The sequence below is a fragment of the Neolamprologus multifasciatus genome, chromosome 18 (assembly GCF_963576455.1).
Source record: "Neolamprologus multifasciatus chromosome 18, fNeoMul1.2, whole genome shotgun sequence".
Lineage (NCBI taxonomy): Eukaryota > Metazoa > Chordata > Actinopteri > Cichliformes > Cichlidae > Neolamprologus > Neolamprologus multifasciatus.
This window is the reverse complement of record NC_140456.1, coordinates 23,684,798-23,711,530: the sequence shown is the minus strand read 5'-3', so window position 1 is coordinate 23,711,530 and position 26,733 is coordinate 23,684,798. Positions and strand designations below refer to the sequence as shown.

Genomic DNA, 26,733 nt, shown 5'->3' with positions numbered 1-26,733 from the left:
ACAAATCCAACATATGCCCTGCTCTGCAAAACAAGCAAACCTTGGTCACAACTGAACCACTCTCTCGCCTCAACACTGGCTCAATCTTCCCTTCCACCTTGGCCACTGTAGTAGCAAAACTACTCCGCTTAGCCTTAGGGTAAAACTGAGACTTATCATTCCTCGCCTCTTTTCTGATGGCTGTTGGGGGATCCTGTATATCTCCAAACAATGGGTCACTTGCGATCTTAACTTGCTTTTCGACAAACTCAACAACATCGCAAAAAACCACTTTACGTTGAAACCTCTCCTGCAGATCGCACACAACATTCCTCCACTTATCCCTGAGCTTATAAGGCAGCTTTTTTATAACTGTTTGCATATTAGCAGAGACATCCAACTCATGCAAGGACTCAACGTCTCCCATTGCGTTACAACATTGCCTTAATAAAAACCCATATTCCTGCAAAGCCTTCACATCATCAGATTTTATAGGTGGCCATTTACTGACCCTTTCAATGTAGGCAGCAGCAATTTTCAGCGAATTGCCAAAGTTCTCCTGGAGCAAAGATTTAGCTTTAGCATATCCATACTCAGCAGGCATATACTGACAGCTTCTGACCATTTCTCTTGGATGGCCTGCAGTATATTGCTCGAGAAAATATAAACAATCCTTAGCACTGTGAGCTTGACTCTCCACCATGTGCTCAAAAGCTCTCATAAATGTTTGATATTGCAAAGGATCGCCATCAAATAACTGAATGTCACGCCTTGGTAGCAAAAACAGAGACTGCTGCTCAGCCAATAAAGTTGTAATTTCATTTTGTTTCTTCAAAACTGTGACTAGATGATCATGACCCTCACTACCTTGCGCTGTGTGTATAAGATGTTTTGATTGTGCGTGAGACTGCAACATCATCTGAGTAGTTGAAACTGCACCTGGAAATACTTGTGGCTTCGTCTCTGACTGTTCCAACGAAACGACCTTAGGCTGAGAAATATTTTTAACCTTGGGCCTTACATCCAATACCTGTGCTTGATGATCACTTGCATCAACACCCTGATATGGTTGCTCTGGTAACACAGGTTTGAACGTCGGAGCATTAGGATTTAAAACGCCTAAACTCCCCTGCTCTCGATCTAAATACGAATTCATTCCATCAGATTTACCATTAACAGCACTTGAGACTCGGGACATTTCAGAAGCTTTTAAAACATTCACCTTTGCTGCTGAAGCTGCTATTTCCGTTTCTAAGTCAAGCAGCTCCTTTCTTTTCTTAAGCTGTATTTCTTGTTCTTCCAAAGCATGCTTTTCTTTCAACAACCTCTGTCGAACAAGAAGGGCAGCCATGTCAGCTTCTGCCGTTATGCGTGCTGACAAGGCAGATGAAACCATGGAGCTACTGAGTGATGATTTGCTTTTCCTACAACTTCTGTTTCCAACATTAGAGATGCTATCACTTGGATTAACATCTATCACAGCACCTTTACCAACATTCCCGGTGTGCCTAGAAGCACCAGAACCATTTCCAGCAGGTAATACATCAGAGGAATCAACACCAGGCGGATTTAAATGTGGCAAATCAAGCTCAGACACCAGATTTTTACTCTGAGGGTTTCCCTTTGCATCATGAAGCCATTTCTTTATCTCTTCCATAAACTCAGTATTATGTGCTCGCACACTTATGAACCAAGCAGTTTGTTTTTCTTGCTCTTCTTGAGGAAGCAAAGGAAGCAAGGTTTCATGCAGATGAGTTGCCTCATTAAGCAACGCAGACAAACTCTCCAAGTGAGCCTGAACAATGGAAACATTATCCTCAGATTGCTTTAAATCTTTAATAACCTTTATGACTTTTTTAATTTTATTAATCTTAGTGTGACGTTCTGTTTGCAGCCTTTCAATCTGATTCTCCAAAGCCTTAGCAGTCGGTTTCGGCTGTCTTTTCTTTCCATCCACTTCACCACATTGTATTAATTGGTGTGTCTCCATTTTTTTTCAAAACATTACAAAATCCAAACGCTAAACTGCACCTATGCCACACAGCCTCATTCCAAGACATACACTTGGTGACATTCACTTCATAAAACCTTGGACACACACACAATTAACAGGAGCAATATCCCCCACTATCTGCCTATTAAACCTAACTAACTTAACCTAGTCTTCCGTACATACTAGCGGTGGGTATTTATGTACCTCCATACCGTCAGCTGTGAGGAAGACAAACTGTCTTAAACACAAACTGCGGCGGTACTCCCAAGCCAATGGCTTCAGCCGCCTGATGCACAATAACTAGAAAATAAATCAGTACAACGCCTAATGCAGCTGTACTGCTGAAACCTAACAGGGGAACAAAACTCCTGAAAGAAATCTGTTTTGTGTAGCCAAAGGCTTAATCTAAAAGCTGGGTGGACAAAGGCAATATCAAACTATAAAACTCTCACTAATAAAACTCATCTTTATATAAATAATCCAATAAAAACTACAAACATTTTTGTTGACAAGTTGTTGCGGCTCCTCCAACCTATGGCCGCGGCAGGCTAAACATGAGGACACAGATGACGCGCAACAATGAACACATAAAATACACTTCTGTACCTTTTGCTCCTTTTATTCCACATGCAACTGTTCCATATACAAATCAGTGCCTGGGATTAACTTATTAAACAAATGCACAGATATAATACATCAAAGTAATTCAAGCTGCGCTCAAGCTGCGCTCAAGCTGCGATCAAGCTGCGGTCAACAGAAAGTTCTGCCTCATGCTCACCCTACCTTCCTGCTCATCAACATCAGGTGCTGTGAACAAGTGAGTGCAACCACATTTATTATATACCACACCCATGAGACACGCCCCACACCCGTGCACCAATACAGTGAGCCAATTTAAACCAACCCACTTAGTCCAAAAAGGAACAACTCATATGGCTCCTACACCTTTATTAGTGGCTTCTTACAGCAACATGATACAACCTGTTTTGGCACATGTTGTACATATCAGATAGGGATAGATAAGAAACCATACATGTAACACAGCTCACTAACCCTCAGATCCCTTCATTTTCACTGTCACCTCTAATTTAGCTACATGTCCCCAAGAGCTGGTTTCTCAGAGAAACTGCATTCGACCATCTTTTGTTGCCACAGATTGACTCCGTGAAGGAAACTGGGCCACTTCCTCAGAGTGTATTGGATGGAAAACTATTCGGACAGTGGCGATTTATTTATTTATTTGGTAGAGAAAGGTTCAGGTTTTCTGCAGTGTTAATGAGTGCATTGTGTGTCTGTGTGCATAGTGAGAAACTGTCTGTAGGCCTCAATGCTGCAGTATGATAGCAGCTTGGCAGGTGTTCAGAAACAGCAAACAGCCACTGGCGGGGAGTTCTGTCAGACTAACAGGACTGTGACTTTGACAGGCAGACTTAATCTGTCACTGTCATTAAACAGTGTTTATTTTCTCTCTCACTTCATGCCTCCATTCGCCCTTTCTTTCTATCTGCATCTCTCGCCTCCATTCCCTTTTTTTTTGCATCTGTGTAGTCAACTGGCCCGGACTGAAAGGTAAGAAAATAACTAATTGCTGTTTCTTCTTCTTGCAAAGACTCAAACATCAAATGTTGTCTGTTGGCCTTTTTAGGCTTTGAAGATTGGAATGAGTCAACAGGATGTAAAGGTTTTCATATGAGTCTCCACTGAGCAGCTTGTTATTTGTGTGTGTGTTTTTTAGCAGGGCGGATGGGCGAAGGTGGTCGGTGGCATCTGTTCCCTCCTCTGGATACTGCACAAACGCACCAAGTTCATCAGTATCTGTAAGCGGAGAAGTATCTCTTACTGTCTGTCACCTCTTTCCATCATCACACATTCAACCTCTCTCTAAACCACTACCTTGGGGGCATTTAGTGTCCACTTTACAGCACTGTGGTGTCTTGCAAACTTCCGATGCTGACTAACTGAGCTGTAAAGCCCATCAGCTTACGAAGTGTCATAAATCTGCCTATAAATGATTGTTGATTTTACAGAAGACCAGGGATGTCAAACTCATTTTACATCGTGACCTACATACACATCTAAAGCTGGCTGGACCAGTGAAACTCCCCATTCTGCTAATATGGGAAGTTAAAGTTGGGAAGTTGACCTACATATTTAATCTGAATATAAAAAAAGGGGTGATTTCAACTGTATGTCTCTTTTTCTACATGATAACGAAATGCTAGTACACAAAAGAAATGTGGTGGGATGACTCTTGGACCGAAATTGAAACTACTATTAATTTTACGTATAGTCTAAAATTACAGCGAAAAAACTGTCCAGGCTATCCTGTGATTATAAAACAAAGATTTTATCAATTCACAAAAAATGTGGACCCATTGTTGGAAAAAAAAAGAAATTTCTGTAGTAAATGGTGGAAAAACAAACAAAACAGGAAAATATCTGACATGTACTTGTTTGTCTGTTACTTAATTACTTTGGTGTGGTATGAATGGCCACAGGGTAGGTCTTTATTGTTAGCTAAAGCTTTAAAACTTGTGCAAATAAAGTTTTAAAATTTATGCCATCCTTCACATTTTCCAAAGCCATCCTGTGGATTTGCTGGTCCAATTCTAGCCCCCCCCCCCCCCCCCCCGACAGCTGGTCGCTGGACACTGCAGGCTTTGGTTATGAAGATAATGTCCTCTCCTTTTGCGTCAGTGTCCTCTCTCCCACTGAATGGCACTTCAATAGTTTGTTTCAGAGTTGAGTAGTTTAAGTCTGTGGGACAGTCTGCTAACTGTCCTACTTTTGTCTTTTCCCTTATTAGCAAGGCGTCGCCACACAGCAGGTATCTCGCCACACAGCAGGTATCTCGCATGTTTGATTGGATTTTTTATCCTGAGGCAACCCCACAAGGAAGTTTTCACAGATCTTTCACGTGAAAAGCAAAAAGATCTGTTCCACTGAACCAATCTTACCACTGCTACCTGTAATTTTTACCTTTTTTAAAATTGGTATTTTGTGGTTACTGGTCACCAAGCCAGTCCTAGTGTCTAGTGAACACCACTTGAAAGCAGTAATTAGCCAAAAATATGAATTTTAATAGAATTGGCTTGTGTTATTTATTGGTTAGTTTTAGCCTGTTGCACATACTGTACAAGGAAGGAATACTAGAACAAAGCTTCCACAGTGGTTGTGAGATATTTTAGAAGTAGCATCAGCATTACATAGCTCGTCAGAGTTACTTCACTGTATCTTGTTCATAGAAAAGGAATGTTTACTGTGTTTTAGCATTTAAAAAAAAAAAAAAAAAATCTTACTGACTCACAGTTTAGAACTTGAACTTCATTTTAAACTTACCGGGTCACTCGGCATAAACAGTAGTAGAGAAAAGTTTTGTGGTTTTAGTCTTTGGTTGTTTTGTTTTTTTTGCCATTTCCTCTGTGACAGGTTGTCTTTCTCAGATTGAGTTGCAGTCGACATAAATCCAGACTAACTGCAACCTCCTTGGCAAGGAAGCAGACTGCCAACTTTTTACAACTAGCTTTTAAGTCTACGGGGGGTTTGGATGATTGTTTTTGTTACATTTGCAGAGCATTATTGTCGCTTTAGTGTTATTATCACTACAAATTTATGTGACATTTTTGATTATAATTAGTTTTACTGATACAGTAAAGTGGTTGGAAAACTTCACACTGACAGCTTCGGGCACCGGTTGGTTTATAAAGCAGCTGTCTGGAGATGGATGCTGCTATCCTTTTTAATGACTCAGGCAGCCATAACAGGATACGTCCAAGGATGATGAATCCCTCCATCATCGACCATGTGTCATATTTTCCACTTTGGAGAGGATATGAGAATTAGTCCTCAGATGCCTTTTCCCCCAAGTTTTCCTAGAATTATTGAAACAGTATTAAATGTGGTAAAAAGTACATTTTGTTGTCATTGTTTTGTTTTTTTTTTAAGTCAAAAGGCATAAAAGTTTTCTCATAATAGTATATTTCTCTACCTCCTATTCTACAACAACAACAAAAAAAACTTGGGGAAAGGGGAAACCAAAACACAGGAGGTTGTGTGAATTATTTACCATGTGTCCATCATTAAACGAATGACATCACACCGAGACGAACTGAGTTGATCTGAGCGTGTCCTCTTTTGACTGAGGGGAAAGTACGGGAATAATAAAGCTTATCATTACAATAATACCGGTCCTGTTGAAATTTGCCATGTCTTTTTCCTGGATGACATCACAAACGAGCAGGGGCTGTACCACATCATTTCCCTACTCAGCTTTTCCTTTCAGGAATACCGCAAGCACACTTTGTGCTGCCCAGCTATACCCGTCAGCTGTTTGCCGATGTCTTCTATGGTGATTATTAGGATTTTATCTCGAAAGCCATCGCTGAACCTGCAGTTGGCTCAAATGGAAAACAATACCCAGCTCCTGCGTCTCTGCTGAAATTCTGTATGGCCAACCACATGGCTTTGAGACGGTGAAGTCAGCCCTCCCTGTACAATGCCCCTTTCAGCCCTGCTGTCAGTGAGGTCTTTATGCAGCTCTTAGTCGATTCTGACAAGTCTCTAGTTTCCTGCTCAGCGTAGCCCCTTCACCCCCACCCCCACCTTTCTATCACTGCTCTGTCACGTCCTTGCTCTGTTGCTTTCTTTTCTTTCTTTTTTTTTTTTCTTTTAGTGTCTCTCACTGTCTCGCTCTGCTTTTCTTTCTCGTTGGCTCTTCTGTTTTTCCTCTGGCCAATGGGCCACTCTTCTCTCTGCTCTTCTCTCTGCTCTTCCTGGGATACACAAGATTCTAGCCAAATGGGAGTTCTCATAAATTCCAGGCAGTGTGTCACACATCCTGACTTGGAAAGGGAAAAAAACAAAGCAAAATATTCACACATGCTGCCTGTCTCCATGTGTGCTGCGTGAAAAGGGCGAAATCCTACTGAAAAATGCTTTGGCGAATCTATAAAGTTCACTGAGTCTTTCTTTTCATGTAGGAAGGGATTCATGATGTTTTTTTTACATCACAAATCAATTCTCTGCATGTCCATATAAGGTGGTGCATCTAATTAAGATCTGCAGTGGAACATGAAAGTCTTTAAGACTTCGGTATTAACAGGATAAAGAGTGAGTCGGAGAGAGCAGACGTGTGAGTCTTACCAGAGGAAGCCTTTTAACACAGGATGTTATATAATCAAAGCACAGCCCCGCCTACGTATGAATATTTAAATAAAAATAGATAAGAGTGGCAGTGGTTGATTTAATTTAAAAAAGAATCAATAAATGCAACTTAACCATTGACCCTACTTCCCTGTTTTTTTTGTTTGTTTGTTTGTTTGTTTGTTTTTTTTCTCTTCTCCACTTTTCCCTCCCAGTCCTCTTCTTCACAGGAGTTGTTGCACCAGTTGCCCTTTCAGCCCACGCAAGAGGATCTTCACTTCCTCTTCAAACATTTTCCGAGCCCAGAAAGTGTGGCAGATGAAGAAGGAGCCCACCCCATGCCCCCTGTCAGGGTCCGCTCACGCAGTCTCAGGTAACTTTCCTATACTATATGCTGCATCAGCATATAGACTGTCTCTGTTACACAAACATTTCTGTCATACTTCACTGGGCCGTTTGTTTTGAAAGGGTGGAACCGAAATCCCCCCAACTGGCTTCAGTCTCGTAGATTTAATTATGTGCTGCAGTAGCAGTTGTATACAGCAGCTCACCACACACACCACTTAAGTACAAAGATAAAACTGTTGTGCTATTAAAGGCTTATTATACTAACTGTACATTCTATATACCTTTACATATCAATTCATTAGATACACCTTAATAGTACTTCATTGGGGCCTCTTTGCCTTCACAACTGCCTTAAAATTTTAAAATGGTTTAGTGTCAACAAGGTGCTGGAAACATTGCTCAGAGAATTTGGTCCATATTGGCATGACAGCATCACTCTGTTGCTGCAAAATTGTCTGCTGTGCATCCGTGATACAAAGCTCCATTGGGTTGAGATTAGGGATGGGTACCGTTAATGGCACTGGTTCTGACATAAACAGTAGTAAACAGACCAAAAAGCAGCGCACATTTCGGTGCTTTATTTCGGTGCTTTTTTTTTCTTTTTCTTTTTTCCTGAGATGTCATACACTTTGGATTCTAGCCAATCATTTGACCTTTCCAAGGATAGTAGGCGGGCAAGTGGTACGTACGTTCTTTTAGAGCAGAGCTACAGATTAAAAATGCCCAAGGCAAAGCGGTCAAAAGTTTGGCTGTACTTCACAGCAAAAGATGCAAACTCAGCAGCCTGCAACAAGTGCTTTAAGGTGATACTGTGGAAAGGAGGTAACACTTCGAATCTGATGAAACACCTGGCGACGCATAGTGTTTTTTAAAAGCCGAGAAATGCACTGTATTTGATAGCTTGCTGCAAGACCTCACACCAAGCACATCTACTGCAGGTGTGGTAAATCTCCATTAGCGAGTTAGCGGGGATCGCCCTGTGCGTGGGGCTGGGCAGTGCTTATCATTTTGCAGAAAAAAAAAGAGACTGCTAAAAATAAAAACATAAGAGGTTTTTGGACAACGTTTGTGTTCTTTATTCTTTAAGCACCGGTTTGAGCACCATTTAAGCATCGGCACCGTTTCAAAAGTACCGATTTGGAGGCCATGATTATTGGTGATTATGGAGGCCATTTGACTACAGCGAGCTCTTTATCATGTTCGCACCAGAAATCAAAACTCATCAGACCAGGCATCATTTTTCATCGACTGATGTTGAGTTTATTTGAATTGTAGCTTTAGTTTCCTGATCTTAGTTGAAAAGAGCGCCACTTGTTGTGGTCTTGTGCTGCTAAATTGTAGTTTCAAATCAAGGTTCCTCTTCAATGGTGTGATCATATGTGCCATATTTAAACTGAACTGTGCTCTAAATTTTCCCTTTGAAAAAAAACAAAAAAGTATGTTTTTTTGTTTTTTAGTTTTTTAAAATATGCACATTTTCTCACAACAGAAAGAGAAGATCTGCTAACGGGGTATAAAATGAAAACCTCAAACTTGTAACTAGCGTGGCTAACATGCTACCCGTTCCTGCTGCTTTACTACATACTCACCAAATAATCAAAGTTTATAGTAAATAAAATAACTTTACCTGTTAAACAGTTAAACAGCAAATGTGAGATAGACTGTGCTAAGGTTTAAGCTCACGAAGCTTGCCACCTTAAGTAGTTGTAGTTGCTCTTTTTAGAACATTGTAAAGTTGTATGTGAAGGAGCACTGCCCTGTTTGGTGAGGCTGCCACTCCACCCCAGTCTAACAAAAGTAGGCTTAATGGTTTTTCAGGAGATATTTCGCACATGATTATAAAAAGATAAATTAAATACTGTCTGGAAAGAATATGTTGGGATAATTATTTAATGTGGCTCTGGAAAAACCCTCTGTGCCATTTGTGCGTGATCCCCTGGATTAGAATAAAACCTTTTCCTCATCATTTGGCATTGCTAGAATGCCAAATGCCAAACTGTTTTGAGGTTGCTGTAGAGTTTTTATGACAGGCTGGGGAGGATTTTGGCAGCCTGTTGATGTGGTTGCTTTTTTTGGTGACGTGTCCATGCCTGTGCCACATGCCGTAATTCGCACTGCATGTGTACACTAATACTCTATAAGTACATCTGGGTAACTCTAGCAATTACACCGGAGAGAAACCTCCCCCTTGGGTTTTACCTGACCTTTGCATAGTTGTTAATGATGCATCTAAATCAACAGCAGCTGATTGACATGTGTCGCCGTTGTTCTAAATTTGCTCTACAAGTTGTGTAAAAGGATTTCTTGCAGCCTCAAAATAGTTCCGAGTGGTCTAAGCAGTTGCCATTACCCTGAAATAAATTCATACCGCGTGTGCAACTGTTGTGGTTACCCAGAACGAGTTAAGTTCATGTCGCATATTGACATTATTGTCATTTTTAGTATGCAACGTAGTGTAAGGGAGCACCCAGGACTGTTATTTTTAACATTTGTGCTGACAGTACATTGATTTGGAACTTGTAAGGAGGGTTTAAAAAGACCTCTGCGTGTAACCGAAACCCTCTGGGTGCAACACGTGTGGTCGTGGATGGTGCACATGAGAGCCTGATCTGAATTGTGTCAAACACGCTGTTTGTATGACCTAGAATGTTAGTCAACACTTTAATTGTTAATGTAGTCATAAAATGTTATAGCTTGTTGTGTGTATGGCTGTTCAATAAAGATATAAATGTTGATTTCATCAGTTCAGTTTGCCACTTAGTTCAGTTGTTTTTCATGTTATTTTAGTTTGGTCTCCATTATTTGTTAATGGCATTTGTTCAAAAAAAATATCGACATTTGTAATATTTTTATCTGTTTTTTGTTTTTTTTCTCCTTTGTCTTCTTTCTGTGAAGCCCTGGACGGACCTGTGGGGTGTTTGACAATGAGATTGTCATGATGAATCACGTCTATAAAGAACGTTTTCCTAAGGTAGCTCCCTTTCTTTGTGAAAGTCTCATAATCAAAGTTAAAATCTTCAACTGCTCACTAAATGGGTTAGAAATGTATGCAGTACTGGTTTAAACGAAGGCTTTCATTTTTGTTTCCCAGGCGACGGCCCAGATGGAGGGTCGGCTGCTCGACATCATTGCAGAGTGTTCCCCGGACACCGCTCTGCCCCTGGCTGATGGTGTGCTTGGATTCATTCAGCACCAGCTGGTGGAGCTCGCCAGAGACTGTCTGGACAAGTCCCAGAATGGCCTGGTGACCTCCAGGTACTTCATGGAGCTGCAGGAGAAATTGGAGAAGCTGTTGCATGAGGTGGGTGTCTCTCATCTTTAGTAAATGATTTTTCATCTTTTTCATACACAGAATTTTTTTTCTCTTATTTTCTTTTTTAAACAGTCAGGGAGTGTTGGTTCTTTCTAAGATGTTTCTAGCTAGTGTTATTGTTGGTAGCTCAGATTGCCCTCTGGGACATTGCATGCTGTACTATAGCAGCACTGAGGACACTGAACATTGAAATGAAAAGGCCCATTTCCTCTGTTAATATTCTGCTGATTCCACTCCATCAGTCAATAATGTTCTGTCATTTTGTGTTATTACATAGGGGTGTGCAGTGGTCAAGTGTTCAGTTGTGTAATGATTGTGTATTCTACAGCAAAACAGTGGTTTAAATTATTATTTTTGTCATATAATAATTTCTTTATTTAGTATATTCTTTATGGCCACGGAAATTGTTTCGACCCTTCTCCACATGCTAAAATGCATATGTTGAGTTGCTTGCTAGTGTTGCTTTTTCATAAAGGTGTTTACAATTTTTTTAGAGTGGATTTTTCTATGTTTAGCAGGGCAAGAGTTTGTTTTAAACTGACTGCTGACTAATCGCTCCTCTGACTGTTTCACAACCTCTATCATACACTCTCTGAACCTGCTGTTTGATCAAGGCGCTGTTGGATTTACATAAGCAAGAATGAGTGTTAAAAAGTCAAATGTTTTTCCATTATTTATAAGCCTGGCAGAGCATGCAGTGAGTATTGATTCAATATGTTGAAATACCAGCTCTTGAGCCCTTGAATCACCACCAGACAATGTAAGGGGATGAAATGGATGCTAAAAATATCACCCGACAAGTGCAGACAGCTTCTTTGGATGAGTTGTGGTGGCTCATGGCTTGTGTCAAATGGGTTAGGTCACTATAATAATCCATCACTATTTGTTCTGTTTAGGCGTATGAGCGCTCAGAGAGCGAGGAGGTGACCATCATCACCAAACTGGTCAAGAAGATTCTCATCATCATCTCCAGGCCTGCCAGGCTGTTGGAGTGTCTGGTAAGACTCAATGACAGATGCAGTAATAATCACAGGTTTACGAGTGACGTAATAACACTATGTCCATCAGCTTAGGTGCATGTGTGAAAGTTGACTCATACATGATGTTGACATCTTGTAGTAGCGATTAGTTTGTGCAGTAATAATAACCCAGCTTACTGTTTACTAAGCCAAGTTCACCTTGCTAGCCTGGGTCTGTTGTTAGTAAGGTGCCAGTGATGCTCCAGTTTTACAGGTCAGAAAAAAAGCCGATTGGAGCAGAAACATTTTTCTGTCATTTTTCAGCATTTTTATTGTATTGTAATATGTATTGTATTGCAATGTTTGATCCATCATTTCCCGATGTAATGGTTGAAGCTTTTCTACATATTATGTCAACAAAGTAATGTATATTTGAGTGAAACCTGAACTATGCCTTTCCTTTATTTTTTATATTTTTGAATCCAGGAGTTTGATCCAGAGGAGTTTTACCAACGTTTGGAGGCTGCAGAGGGTCAAGCCAAAGTAGGACAAGGCATCAAAACTGATATTCCCAGATACATAATCAGCCAGCTGGGCCTTACCAGAGACCCCCTGGAAGGTGCAGATTTAAAAAAAATAAAAAAAATAAAATGTATTTTTATCTCATTATTGCTTACTTCAGATAAATTTGAAAACCCTAATGCAGTTAGCTTAAATAAATCATTGTGAACTAATCTCGTAAGATACAGTGACAGTTTTGTGATTTTTTTTTTTAAACTTGATTCGCACTGGTGTTTAATAAAGTTGGATCTGTTTTGTCTGCTGCCATTACAGAGATGGTTCATTTGGAGCATACTAGCCCGATTCACAGATCAGCGAGCAGAGAGTCTGATGACACTGGAGAGGCAACATCTGCACAGGTATAAGCTTACATTAAACGGTTACCAAATACATACAGTGAACTCTAAAATGACCCAGGAAGAACAGATGGCGCTCATGTCTCACATCCACATCCTTTAGATTAGATTTATTTGCTTTAAGATTCTCTTACTAGTTTTTAAGTCACCGAGTGGCAACCTTTGTTGATACGGTGTTGATTTCTTAGGGTTTTTTTCCATATCTGTCACACATAAATGATCATCAAAGAAATTTTATTACTAAACACTTCTAAACCTACCTAACCCTGTGTGGAAAAGTAATTGCCCCCTTAAATAACAAATTGACTGATTAACCACATTTTTGTTGAAAAACTGAATTTCATTTCACAAGCTACATTCAGGCCTGGTTACGGCCAGACCTGCTGAATCAAAAAATCACTTAAATAGAAGCTGTCCATCAAAACGAGATGGGCTAAAAGATCTCAAAAAGTAGCACATCATGTCACGATTTAAAGAAACAGCCGAGGGGGAAAAAAGTCACTGACATCTGCTAGTTTGGAAAGTTTGCCAAAGTGAACCACAGTGTGAGCCATTATCCACAATGGAGAAAACTTGGAACAATGGTGAACGTTCCCAGGAGTGACCTGCATTGAGGACTTATCACAAAAAAACTAGAACATCATCTAAAGACATGCAGTCCTCAGTTGCCTCAGTTAAGGTCAGAGGTTATGATTCAACAATAAGAAAGAGATTCTACCAGAAAATCCTGGAGGAGGATGTCTGGCCATTAGTTCATGGTGTAAACCAAAGATCACCTAGGTTATGTACCAACACAGTGATTCAAAACACACCAGCTAGTCCACCTCCGAATGGCTCAATAACACAAAAACAAAATAATAAATAGAGCAGATACAAAAGCGCCTTTGCACTTTTAGAGCTTGAACCATAATAAAAGCTCTCGAGTGGCTTAGTCAAAGTTTGGGCTTCAATCAGACTGAGTTACTTTGGTATGACCTTTAACAGGCCGTTCATTGGATGGTTCATGCTCAAACCCTCCAATGTGGCTGAAATAAGGAGTGGGGAGGAGTGGGCCAAAATTCCTCCACAACAATGTGAAAGACTCTTTGCCACTTATAGCAAACACTTGATTGCAGTTCTTGCTGCCAGGGGTGGCACAACCAGTTATTAGGTTTAGTGAGCAAGTGCTTGGTTTTTTGTTTGTTTTGGGGGGGTGCCTTTTTTGTTTTCTTTTCTTTTTTTTTAAATACAGGGCCAGGCAAGTTTGGATAGTTTCTTTTTCTTCTCAATGGATAAATGAATGAAATCATAATTAAGAAAATTTTGGTTTGTCTTTGTTTAATATTAAAATTTGTTTGATCTGAAACATTGAAGTGTGACGCATATGTGAAAAACCTAAGAAGTTTGGAATAGGCAAATACCTTTCCACAGCACTGGATGTATTAGCAGGTTCCCAAAATCCCAGCCTTCAGTCTTTCACTGTGTGGATTTGGCATACTCTTTGCATCATTCTTGTTGTTGTTGTTTTTTTGTTTTTTAAATCATTTTTCTCTAGCACTTTGTGTTGTATGCATGCATAAAAGATACTCCAGTTGATAAAGCTGAATTGTGTCTGTGACAGGATTAACTGTGGTGGGTGACGAACTTGAAGGCTGTGGCATATGCACCAAAGAAATATTAAATGCCATTTGGCAGAGCTATTTAAGTGATAAATGGAGCTCTCGTTAACACGAAAAAAATTCTCCAAAAGTAACACAGCAGCTGTAATTTTTTTCCTCTCCTCCTTTCTCTTTCTCTCTCGTTGGGATTTGCGTGATTCAGAGCCGTGCAGCCTGCACCCCTCCTCGTAGGAAACCACTGGAAAGCGACTTTGAGACTATAAAGCTCATTAGCAACGGCGCCTATGGGTGAGTAAGACAGACTTCTTTGTTTGCGTTTGACTGAGTCAGTTGCACCGAGAACCACAGAGATCTAAATAAAAGCGGAAACTAAAATGTGGATGTGTTTTTGTAGTATTTTTGTGTTCAGGCTGGAATTAGTCAGGGCAGTTTCATTTCCAGTCTGAACTGATATTTACCACTATGTGATTCCCACAATTGATTTTCTTTGTATTATCTCCCTGCTTTCTTTGTTGATGATTGCTGATTATTTATTCTGTCTCTCTTTGTATTGTCATTGCCTCTCCCCTTCCTTTTGCCTCTGTTCTCTCACACAGGGCCGTATTTCTGGTGCGCCACAAAGACACTCGTCAGCGTTTTGCTATGAAGAAGATCTACAGGCAGAATCTGATCCTTAGAAATCAAATCCAACAGGTGTTCGTAGAGCGAGACATCCTCACCTTTGCTGAAAACCCATTTGTGGTTTCCATGTTCTGCTCTTTTGAGACACGGAGGCACCTGTGCATGGTTATGGAATATGTGGAAGGTACAGTTGGCTCAGACTGTAGACACATAGAGACACATGCACATCAAGCTTTTATATATCTACCATACAAGGTACACCTTTAAGTCTAAGTCATCTGACCTGAAAGCATTTTTCATGGTGGCCTCATTTGTGTTTTTTAAGGTGGAGATTGTGCCAATCTGTTGAAGAATATCGGTGGACCTCTGCCTGTGGACATGGCCAGGATGTATTTTGCTGAGACTGTCTTGGCTTTAGAGTACCTTCACAACTACGGCATTGTACACAGAGACCTCAAACCTGACAAGTGAGTCAGGCAAACGGATGAACAAGGAGAATATTCATATTCCTCCCCCCCTTCCCCCATATTTCTTGTGAACGCCTTAAGGCAGCGCTAAATAACTTAAAAGCTTTCATCATTTTTAAACTTGCAGTGATCTGTAGGGAGATGGAATCTTTCTGAAGATAGAGCAGAATATTCTCAAACTTTGAGTCTTTGATTTTTTTTTTTCTCTAAAGATGAAATTCCAGTGCTTTGAGGGCAAGCATTTGATGTAACATGAAACATTTCTGTGCTTACTTCCTTTGTAGTTTGCTGATCACCTCCATGGGACATATTAAACTGACAGACTTTGGACTTTCAAAGATTGGCCTAATGAACATGACAACCAACTTGTATGAAGGACACATTGAAAAGGATACTAGAGAATTCATTGACAAGCAGGTTTGTCTCTTCTCGCTTGTCTCTTTTTTTCCATCTCTGATTTTGAGCTTTCCTAAAATCCACCTTTTCTCTTTAACTCTTTTTTTAAACCTGTCTACAGGTGTGTGGTACTCCAGAATATATCGCTCCAGAGGTGATCCTGAGGCAGGGCTATGGGAAGCCTGTGGACTGGTGGGCCATGGGGATCATCCTTTATGAGTTCCTAGTGGGCTGTGTGCCTTTCTTTGGAGACACACCAGAGCAGCTCTTTGGTCAAGTGGTTAATGGTAGGAAATCTTTCAATTGACTCATAGTTAGTTATTTTTATACACGTAAATCCAATCCATTTGTCATCCTCTCGCTCAAAATTCTGCAATAGATCTCCGTATTTTGGCACATCAGTCCCCTGGGCTTTGTAGATACCTTTAATTCCCTTCGTTGCATTCACTCCTGTGTTCAGATGATATTATCTGGCCGGATGGAGAGGATGCCCTGCCAGCTGATGCTCAGGACCTTATCACCAGACTTTTGAGGCAGAACCCTCTGGAGCGCCTGGGAACAGGTTGGTGACAGCATGATTGCTGATGGATGAAAAACCTTCTCTGGGCCTCGGGACAGTGCGACTTAGAGGTGGCCAGCAAAAGGCAAAAACATGCTTTTTGTGACAGATGTGTCACTGAGTGTCTTACCAGGAGGTCATAGTCTGCACAAGGCCTCATGTGGAGGAATTTAATTTTAAGAATTTAAATAAAGTTGGCGCAGGAATAAGGAAGGATTTGAGGTCTTCTGTGTGTTTATTTGGCAGATTATTCATTAATAGAATTTTACATTAACCAGGCTTGATAAAATTGTTTCCCATAGACTTCCCATAGAGACAGAGAGGTCGACTAGTTCACAGTAATCAATAAGCTCTCCGGAGCTTTCTGACTTGAATGTTTTAGACTTGACATTTAATGTCTTATTGCATCCTATGTTGTGCAGCACTACAGCACTAAGTGCTTGTTTTTAAATTTTCTTATTAATTAACTTGAATTTATAGAAAATAGCAGCAAACTAGTTTTACAATAAGCATAAAGCCAGAGACCAGGAGAATGGAATGAAATTCAGTTAAGTTTTATTTATATAGCACCAAATCATGGCAACAGATGCCTCAAAGCGCCTCAGTGCAACAAAGAGTCTGGCTGGGGATCAGACAAGCTCAGACTCAACCTCGATGCCCATATTTGAGTTTAATAACTTCTTTCTCCAGGTGGGGCCACTGAAGTAAAGATGCACAATTTCTTCCTTGGCCTGGACTGGAACGGTCTCCTGAGGCAGAAAGCTGAATTCATCCCACAGCTAGAGAGCGAGGAGGACACCAGCTACTTTGACAGTATGTGGATTTACTGACTGTGGGCCTTTTATGAAGTAGACGCACTGCATTGTTAAAAACCTGCGAGGAGACGTTCATTTGGAAATGAGCTCTCAGAAAATGGATGCTTTTACGAGCTAAATTTGTAGCAATGCAGCATGGTGATAGTTTTAATTTGGATAGGAAACTGTTCCCAGTTTGTGATCATTTATTGCATGCCACCATGTTTCCCTCCAGCCCGATCAGAACGATACTGTCATCTGGGCTCAGATGACGATGAAACAAATGATGATGAATCATCTCTGGAGCTACGACAGTTCTCCTCTGTAGCCCACCGCTTCAGCAAGGTACTCGTTACTACTCATGAGTTATAATCAATATTAATACCTGGTTCATGGAATAAAGCAAGACTTTTTGTTTTGGTGTTGTAATTTGGTTAATGAAATACCTCTGGTTGTTTGTAGGATAAAAAAAATCCCTTCTTCTTTAATCCATGCTACCTTTTTCCTCTTAAACTCCAGGTGTACAGCAGCACAGAGCACCTGTCCACCTCCACTCCATCCAACCTGAGCCTGTCGTCATCAGACCGAAGCCACAGCGAGGAGAAGGAGGACCGATGGGAGGGCAGGGGAGTCCTTTCCCCTGGTGACGGACACAAACATTTGGCGAGTGGAGACAAGAGGGCAGATGGACACAGGGGGAGGTGAGAGCATGGAACGAGGGAGAGTGATGTCCTTATTATGAGAACAAAACTATCACAGCCCTCTCCGTATTCACAAAGTATTTATAGAGGTCTTTTCACGTCGTTTTGTATTAAACCAATGAGCCATTCTAAAGTTCCCCCAGTTGGATGTTTTCTTGCATGCATGTCAGATGGAGGCCTTTACATTGCCCACGGGTGTGAACACAAGTGATATATCCATTCAGCGTTTGTGAAGCCTCCCTGTGTGGTGCTGAATGGAGTGAACCATTAAACCATAAAAGAGAAACAGGATATCTAAGAAGAAAATTGATAAAAACCACAAAATACCAAATAAGCTTATTTTGCTGCAGTTTTCGAATAAAATATTTAGGGCTGCAGCTATTGATTATTTTATTAATTTAGTAAAAGCCTTGACATAAGAACACCCCAAGCCCCCCTTTAGACTTGCCGATGTTTACTGCTTCCACATAAAAAGGACGGCTGGAGTCAGCCTTCAGCTCATCTTCCTATTTTAATGTAGCTTTACTTCTGTAGCTTTAGAGCTGATTTTTTGCTGTGTAAAATAAATGGTGGTGGATGAAGAGGCCTTTCTTAATGTCTGAGTTTGTTGATCAGGTGCTTCAATGAAGGACTCTCACTAGCTGTTTCCCAGTAATGGTTTTAATGGTGATTACAGGAACAGAGCTGCTGTTTAGAAACACTTTTTAATTTAAAATAATTGAATCATTCACAATACTCAGTGACTCGTTGCAACCCTAAAAGTAATGCACTTTTTAAAAAAAGTAGTGGCAGTTCTTCTTGTTTTTATTGTTGAAAGACATTTATTGTGTAGTTAGGAAGGAAACTGTTGTTTACTGCCCAATTTCTAAAAGAGAAACTTAACTAAAATCTGCATTTTTTATTGGACCTGCATTTTACCTTTATCTTTCTCAGTCTCCGTCCACGTGCGTCATCCAGCTCCTCACAGTCGGAACGCAGCACCAGCCCACTGGTAATGAACAACACCCAGAGCTTTGACATCATGCCTCGAGTTGCCATCCCTGCTGATGAGGAGGGTAAGAGTATAATAGAGTATAATAAATGCAGAAACTACCTTATCTACTTTTTTTTTTTGCTGCTGTGAAACACTAGTACTCACACATTGTACCCACTATTGTAGATGGGATGGTTTCCAACCTGCGCCGCATCCGTCTCCGGAGCAACAGCACAGGTACGAGGCCATCCTTCAGGAGGGGGGCATCTCGACGCATCGCACATCAGTTAGAGACCCCAGAGAAACCCAGGTCCCCCTCTGGAAAAGTCCCCAAGTCTGCGTCAGTCTCTGGCCTTTCACTCATCATTACCCCAGGTATCTTTGCATCATGAATGCATTATAGAAAGTGTTTGGGATTAAAAGAAAATGGTGACAAGAAACGAGTGTTCATGTGTTCACAGTGCCCTCTACAGCCTAATATTGTGTAATTATTGTAAATATTGTAAAGCACATTATTTATATTGAAGTCAAGATTAGAACAGTGTTTGTTTGGTTTTAATTACTGGATGCAGCATTTTAAAAACAGTAGTGCTTACACTTTATAAAGACTCAGCTGTGTTTATTCCTGCTTCTCTTCTGCTCCTAACTAGATGACTCAGGAGGTCCTCCTACGAGCCCCAAATCTTCTTTGTCCCTATCATCCAACCCCTCGTCCAGAGACTCGTCTCCCAGCCGTGATCTGTCCGTCAATGTCAGCTGCCTCAGGCCTCCGGTGGTTATCCACAGCTCTGGGAAAAGGTTTGGGTTTGCGCTGCGAGCCATCAGAGTCTACATGGGAGACAGTGACGTCTACACCGTTCATCACATGGTCTGGGTATGTGATCTTATCTGGTACTGACTAGATTTATACTATATTGGGAATCAAAAGCATAATGTTTAAATAACTTTATGGCCTCATTTTCTGCGCTGGCCCTAAAAATGAGTGAAGTCAGCATCACCAAGCTCAGCAACATGCAAACACTGAGAGACTGTTTGCTAGTTTTTAGGTATGCGTAGGTATAATTTAAAACCAAATGACTGAAAATAGTTTCCAGCACATAGCAAAGAAATTGTGCCATCTGCTGGTTTCCTGTTGGAACATGTCAAACTTCTTCTTTTACTGAACTGAGGTTTTAAACAAAGCTTATGCAATTTGATTCGTTTTACATTCTCGCTATTTGACAACAGCTGCTTCACTCAGCCAGAAAGCCAATAGTCAGACTCATAGAACCCCAAAAATTGACCCTCCTCACTCTTTTAAAAAAAAAAAAGCCTTTATAGAAGCCTCTTCATAGCCTTTCACTTTATAGGAGAACTCTGTGGTCATAATTTGATGGACATGGTCAACAACAATACTCAGACAGGCTGCTGTATGTAAACGATGCTTAGTCAGTACTAAGAGGCCCAAGCAGCCAAAAAATATTCCCCACACCATTACACCACACTGAACCGTTATTATAAGGCATGATGGATCGATGCTTTGTCAACCATCTGAACGTTGCAGCGGAAATTGAGACTCATCACCCAACATTTTTCCAATCTTCTGTTGGCCAGTTTTGGTAAACTTGTGTGAATTGTAGCCTCAGTTTTCTGTTCAGGAACAGGAGTGGCACCCACTATGGTCACGGTTCAGAGATGCTCTAATTAGTTTCATATGAGTCTGTATATACCTTAGCATTCACAAACGCTTGACTCTCATCTGATCCTGAGGTGGGGTTGAAAATTGTAGGTGCACTCACTGTCAGAGCCTGAAGCTGTAGGACAAGCTGCCTGATGAAATCAAGTCAGCAGACTCAGCGACCTCTCTTAAATTTCTTCATGAAGCATACCTTTATTCATGAAACCTTTATGCTGCCGTGATACTTTGTTGTTATACGTGACATTTTTTTCACACGACAAGTTTAAACTAAGTAAACCAAAAACACTAGTTTTACTAATTGCATAGGTGAAACACAGCAACAGCCATTTAGATGGTTGCTTTACCAGTAATTGTGAGGTTGTGTCTGTTTGGATCTAGTGCGTTGAGGAGAGCAGTCCTGCACACGAGGCAGGATTGAGGGCAGGTGACCTCATCACTCACGTCAACGGAGAGTCGGTCCAGGGTCTCGTACACACTGAGGTGGTGGAGCTTTTGCTTAAGGTATGTGGATAACGTGTTTGTTTGGTTTTTTATGTTGCTTTTTTGTTGCTTTTTTAAAATGATCATTATAATGTATGGAAGATTAAAACTGTCAAATTAAAGAAAGAATTTAAATAGAAATTTAAATTTTTTATTTTATTTAATTTTTTTTGCGACAGAGTGGCAACAAGGTGACCCTCCAAACCACTGCTCTGGAGAACACGTCTATCAAGGTTGGACCTGCTAGAAAAGCAAGCTACAAGGCCAAGATGGCCCGGCGGAGCAAAAAGAGCAAAAGGAAGGACGGACAAGACAGGTACACGGGCGAGAATGAAATCATACTGAAGAATCGGACATGTTTTACTCCCGCTTGAAGCCTCATGTTAGATCTCAGATAAATAGCAGAGTTCCTATTTGCTGATTTTACAATTATAAAGTCGGCAAATGGAAATTTTTGTTTTGTTTTTTTCATTCTGCAAGTGTGATTCGTGCATTAAAAACCTTAAAGCCTCCAAAAAGCTTTTTGTAAGAGAGACGGAGTGATGCTCCTAGAGAAGCTTTGATCAGCATTACAGTAACACGAGTTGGCTCCTTGTCTCAGATGTAAATGATGTAAATTTGATTTTTTTAAAAAAATTTTTTATTAATTTACTTTTGTAGCAGACGACGCAGCATCTTGAAGAAGCTGTCTAAGCATACACCGCCTCCACCCATGCAGAGCAGTCGTAGCTTCTCTTCGGGGTTCCACCAATCATCTAGTGACAGCCTCTCTGGCTCACCAACACAAAGCCTTTCTCCTGGGCCTTCAACACCTTGTCGCTCCCCAGCCCCTGACCACTCTGGAGGTGAGAGAAGAGGACGATCGTTCTTGTAGTGATGTAGTTCTCTCTTTCTGGAGGAAGTGTATCCACTAAATCTAAACTCTTTTTTTTCTGTTAGATTCAAGTTCTTCTCCTTGCTCCAGCTCTCCAAACTCGCCCGTACCGCAGGCTCGTCCCAGTTCTCTTCACGTCTTGGGTCGCTACACAAAAGCTGGTCGTTGCAAGTCCACCAGCAGCATCCCTCCTTCGCCTCTGGCCTGTATCCCACCACCCCAATCTCTTTCTCCCCAATGCTCGCCATCTAGCCTCCCAAGTCACCCCAAGTCCCTGCACAGTTTTCACGGCAAGACTTTGTCACCTCCTACAATCGCTCGTCATTCTGTGCGTCCTCGCAGCGCAGAACCGCCGCGCTCACCGCTGCTCAAGAGAGTTCAGTCAGCAGAGAAACTGACTGGTGACAAGATGACTGGGGGTTACCACGGAGATAGGAAGGCTTACAGCACCCGACGTCACACTATGGAGGTGCCCTTGTCTGAGGGAGAGGGGCTGGAGGACCTAGAGGGAGACAAAGCTACAAGGTTTGTTTGCGTAGGCGAGCACGGCCGCCAGGGCCTACACATTGGAGGACAGAGAGGCCACCAGGACACAGCCAGCGGAGGCAGCGATCACCACCGCTCTGCTGCCTTGCCACAACACCGCAGCACCAACAACCACTCAAAAGAGATGGTGGTGATGAGGAAGCTGGCTCTGTCAGAGCGCAGAGACTCCTTCAAGAAACAGGAGGCGGTCCAGGAAGTGAACTTTGACGACTTGGAGGAGGCAGCTCTAAGCCCCACGCTTCCTGTCACACAGTCAAAGGCGTTCAAGGCATCCTGGATCAACTCATCACAGTCGGAACCCAGCGGCAAGCTGGGATCACAGGGTACCACACCGCAGAAAACCAAGTCAAAAGACAAAGAAGGGCATTAGTTGTTCAGTTTTATTTTGCAGGGATCACAGGTCAGAGAAGATGAGGCTTTGACCTGCTATCGTACTTGCATTTAAAGGCCTTGCATGTGTCCAGAAAACTGTGACCAAGTCCCACATCATCACAGAAACAAAGAAGAGTCTGCATTTCTCAGTACCACACGCATCCTCCAACACTGTTAACAGATTAATGACTGCCAAACGATGTTTACTTCAGAGTTGCTCGATTTCTCTCTCAGTTCTCAAATCACTGTGGCGCCTCTAACGGATGTAATTGTAAATATTTGTTGTTTTAAACGAAGAAACTTATTTATGACTTTTTAATGATTGTTTGTTTTTGTTTTGTTGTTTTTTAATTTGTTTGTTTTATTGGGGTTTTTTTTAAGTTGCTAAAAATGCCTCGGACGCTTCAGCTGTTCTATTTTTAGGAAGTGCACAGGAGAAAAGCCAGGCAACAACTTCTCAGTGTGGTCTTAGTCGGTGTGGAGGGAAAACAAAGATAATATTAGTCAATATTGCAATATTCATATGATTCTTTTTTTTATACTGTTGTGTGTGTGCGTGCGTGTATGTGTGTAACGGGGTGTTGTTTCATATACAGACTGTAGTGCTCATCCTGCACTGTATATGCTAAAAAGTTCCATAACACGTTTTTTGCTGCCTCTCTGAAGAAATCTATCATGCGGATTGTGCTCGTGACGATTCGGAGTCATTGTTTCTCGACGCAGGGCATGTACAAATCGGAACAAAAGAAAAATAACAACATTGCAACAGTTGTCAGCTAAGCTGTGGCGCCAAAGCATGGTTTAGCTTAATAATAGGTACTGTAGTTGTACATAAGAGGCCTCATGTATGCTTGGGTCTACTGCCACTGGCTGTCCTGTTTTTTTGTTTTGTTTTTGTATCCGTGCTGCCACCCGTCTGTAAGTTGTTTAAATTATAACCTGATCAACACGCAGGTGTGTAGATAAAGCTTTGTGGCTACCTTCCCGGCTGCTGCATCCGACCTCCGATACCTTTGTGAACCTAACCTCCGTCCAGCTCCTTACAAGCGTAGTCTAGCAGAAGTGTTTGCACAAGTCGTAGCTGCCGTGTAACAGTGAGAGTACATTTATATTTCAGGGTGATCTCTTTCTCTGTGGGATTCAGAAATTGTACAGTGGATGCAACAAACAAATCTGGCTCACTTGGCTGTTTTTTTGTTTTGTTTTTTTATGTGTTTTATGGATGAATGTTTACATTTCAATGCAAATATGTGGGTGGACTTCAGTGGAATCTGTTAAATTATTGTATGGGGATAAAAGAGAGGGGAGGCGCAGGAGAGGCAGACCTGAGGCCCTGGGTGGATGAAGGAATGATTCAGTGGTAATCTCCTTTTTGTATATTTGGATATGGAAACAGTCTTGTTGCAGTACTAATTACCTATGCTGTTGTATATCATATAAACAATGGTGGACCTTATAACAGCTATCAGTGAAATGTAAGGGTGGATGGACTCGTGTAAGATGTGAGTTAAGTGGCATGGCTTTAATCCCAAGTTGCAATTGACTTTAAAGAGTTGTGCATCTTTTACATCCCAGTAAATCTCCATGGTTTTACTCTAGATTTTGAGAGCTTGGAAGTTTTGATGGATAGGCCTTGAATTCTTGAATTTGAGGCTTTCAGCTTTAAAATTTGTTTTTTACGGTGAGATATAAACAAATGGTATTTGGTTTTCCATTATGTACTCTTTAACTAGTTTTTACTTTTAAAAAAAACATCTAATCCTGTTCTTGTTTCTGTTTGTTTTTTTTATTAGTAGTATTGTTTTACTCCAAGAACTGTTTGGATTAGCAACTAAAAAAAATCAAACAAAGTGGTTAGAGAAGAGGAATTTGTTGATTGTTCCTCTTTTTGTGAAGGCTCACATCTATGTTTTGCAGTCAAGGGAGATTTAAATAAGGGATTTCTCAAAGAATTTCAGCATATTGAACCTTGGATAAAGGTTATGTTGTGTGAATGAAAACGTGGACCTTTTTTCACTGTACTTTAGGGAGAAATGTGTGTATGTGGGTTTTATCACTAAATTTCTGATGCAATATACATTTTAATATGTTCTTAGTGTTGAATTGTTTTATTTTTCATTGTAGTATCCCATGACTTTTGTTGGGTCACCCTGTTAAACTTTTATAAATCAGGCACAGGTCTGAGCAGCAGCCCATTTTGCATCAAATGAAGCATCAGAGTGAACTCCTTGTCTCTGATCGGCTTGTGCGTTCATGTGTATGACAAATTCACTGTAACAGCCCCCACCCTTCACATTTTTCACTTGTGTTTTTGTATTGGTGTGCCCCACCACCATCACCACTCAACCCCCTTGTCTCTACGTGGCAAACTGCCCTTTGTGAAATGCCTACCATGTGGGTATCTGGTGCAGACTGGTGTGACATTGTCTGTTATTCTCTTGTCTCAACAGTGCTTGAAATAAATGAATTTCCAGAGGACTGGAAAGTCCAAGACTACAAGATGTTGCACTTGTCATTTGTCCTCCTACAATAATATTTGCACATTTACAGTACTGTATCAAAAAAATATATAGTTTTTCTTACTTCGTGCACCCATTTCTTAATTATTTGCTTCCAAGGAGACAAACTTTCTTGTAATTCTTTAAGTGCTCTGGAGCAATAGTTCTCCATGATTTCTGAAGGTCTTTTCAAAGTTTTTTTTGTTTGTTTGTTTTTTTTTTTTTTTTGGGGGGGGGGGGGGGGGCGTTGGCTCCTTTTCTTTAAATCATTTTTAGTCCAGTCCTTGTACTTGACCATTTTAAAAGGAATTTTTCTTTTTCCAATTTAAAAAAAAAAAAAAAAAAAGATGTGTAACCAGTGTTGTGTAGCTGAAAACTTTGTACATCTTAGCATGGTATGCAGCAGGTCCTTAAAACATTTGAGGAAACTGGACAGTGGGAGACAAAATAAGAAGAAGCAAATCTAAAAACTACAGCAGATGAACCTGAAAATCATGTCCTTAAAAATGGGGAAAAGTTCCTCAAAGAACTGACACAGGATTCGGATACCTCTATCCCCTTTAGTTGATCCATCACTGTTCACTGAAACCTCATCAGAGGCTGTGTTAGAGATCAAATTGATGGAATTATGAATGCAAAAAGGAGCCTCAGATTTTAATCAACCATTTGGAATGCATCTAATGAGCAACAGCTTCGTTTTTGAGCATGACAATGATCCCAAACACCCTGCCAATTACAGGTAGGAATCACCAGTATGCAACCAGCTGCCAGCGAGCTGAGTTGAATCCCCTTGAATTGCCCTAATCTATAAAGACTCCTTCACAGTCATGGCAGCATGTTGGCAATCTGCCTGTATTTATAAATTAGAGGTTTTTTACAAACCTCCAACAACCTTCCTTTAGTGATTGCAGTCCATCCAAGCCAGAAAGCAACTCTTTGTGGAAAGGTTGCCTTCTGTAAGGTGAGATGAGCCCTCTTGTTCATAGTATTTCCAGAGTATTTTCATTTATTTAATATCAATATCTGATGTTCCTGTATGCAAGATATTGCAATACCATACTGTATAGATTTTTCCTCCACCCCTACTGCCAATGCAAAGTTAAAGTATCCCTGGGAAGAAAAGCAAATCAGTCATGGATTGGTCTCCCCAGAGCCCGGACCTCAAAATCATTGAAGCAGTGTGGGATCATCTAGACAGCCAACATCCAAAGAAGAGCTCTGAATCCTGGATAACCATTCCTAAAGACTACTTCAAGAACTTACAAGAAAGCAGCTCAAGAGAGTCAAGGCCGTGCTGAAGAATAATTTATATTTGATGATGATCAAGTATTTTACGCTAATTAACACATTACAGCACATGGATTTAGCGCGTGGTTCACCGCTTTCTTTTTTCACATGAACACATTTCTTTAGTTTAAATGTAGCTCAAAACACACGATTTGGAGACTGTCTGCTTCAAATTTCCGTTTTTGTTTTGTTTCTTTTTTTCGTCTCCGAGTCTATTCGGTGACCCCCTCACTGATGG

At 40.9% G+C, this 26,733-nt stretch overlaps 1 protein-coding gene across 5 annotated transcripts in view; it reads left to right on the top strand.

Moving 5' to 3' along the window:
• Window positions 1–25,209, top strand: part of mast3a (microtubule associated serine/threonine kinase 3a) — a 38,105-nt gene extending 12,896 nt beyond the window's left edge. For 2 of the 5 annotated variants that reach the window (XM_085141238.1, XM_085141236.1), the window contains 24 exons: window positions 3,521–3,541; window positions 3,708–3,789; window positions 7,330–7,487; window positions 10,358–10,433; window positions 10,554–10,763; window positions 11,672–11,773; window positions 12,221–12,353; window positions 12,569–12,654; window positions 14,452–14,537; window positions 14,846–15,054; window positions 15,196–15,337; window positions 15,622–15,754; window positions 15,855–16,020; window positions 16,194–16,295; window positions 16,983–17,105; window positions 17,322–17,431; window positions 17,606–17,787; window positions 18,721–18,842; window positions 18,947–19,135; window positions 19,411–19,634; window positions 20,817–20,939; window positions 21,098–21,234; window positions 21,579–21,763; window positions 21,858–25,209. In XM_085141238.1, the coding sequence (XP_084997364.1) occupies window positions 3,521–3,541; window positions 3,708–3,789; window positions 7,330–7,487; window positions 10,358–10,433; window positions 10,554–10,763; window positions 11,672–11,773; window positions 12,221–12,353; window positions 12,569–12,654; window positions 14,452–14,537; window positions 14,846–15,054; window positions 15,196–15,337; window positions 15,622–15,754; window positions 15,855–16,020; window positions 16,194–16,295; window positions 16,983–17,105; window positions 17,322–17,431; window positions 17,606–17,787; window positions 18,721–18,842; window positions 18,947–19,135; window positions 19,411–19,634; window positions 20,817–20,939; window positions 21,098–21,234; window positions 21,579–21,763; window positions 21,858–22,708 (3,952 nt within the window). In that variant the 3' untranslated portion in view covers window positions 22,709–25,209. The remainder of the gene's footprint in view (window positions 1–3,520; window positions 3,542–3,707; window positions 3,790–7,329; window positions 7,488–10,357; window positions 10,434–10,553; window positions 10,764–11,671; window positions 11,774–12,220; window positions 12,354–12,568; window positions 12,655–14,451; window positions 14,538–14,845; window positions 15,055–15,195; window positions 15,338–15,621; window positions 15,755–15,854; window positions 16,021–16,193; window positions 16,296–16,982; window positions 17,106–17,321; window positions 17,432–17,605; window positions 17,788–18,720; window positions 18,843–18,946; window positions 19,136–19,410; window positions 19,635–20,816; window positions 20,940–21,097; window positions 21,235–21,578; window positions 21,764–21,857) is intronic. The other 3 variants (XM_085141237.1, XM_085141241.1, XM_085141240.1) reach the window with 3 other exon arrangements.
• Window positions 25,210–26,733: the final 1,524 nt, after the last annotated feature.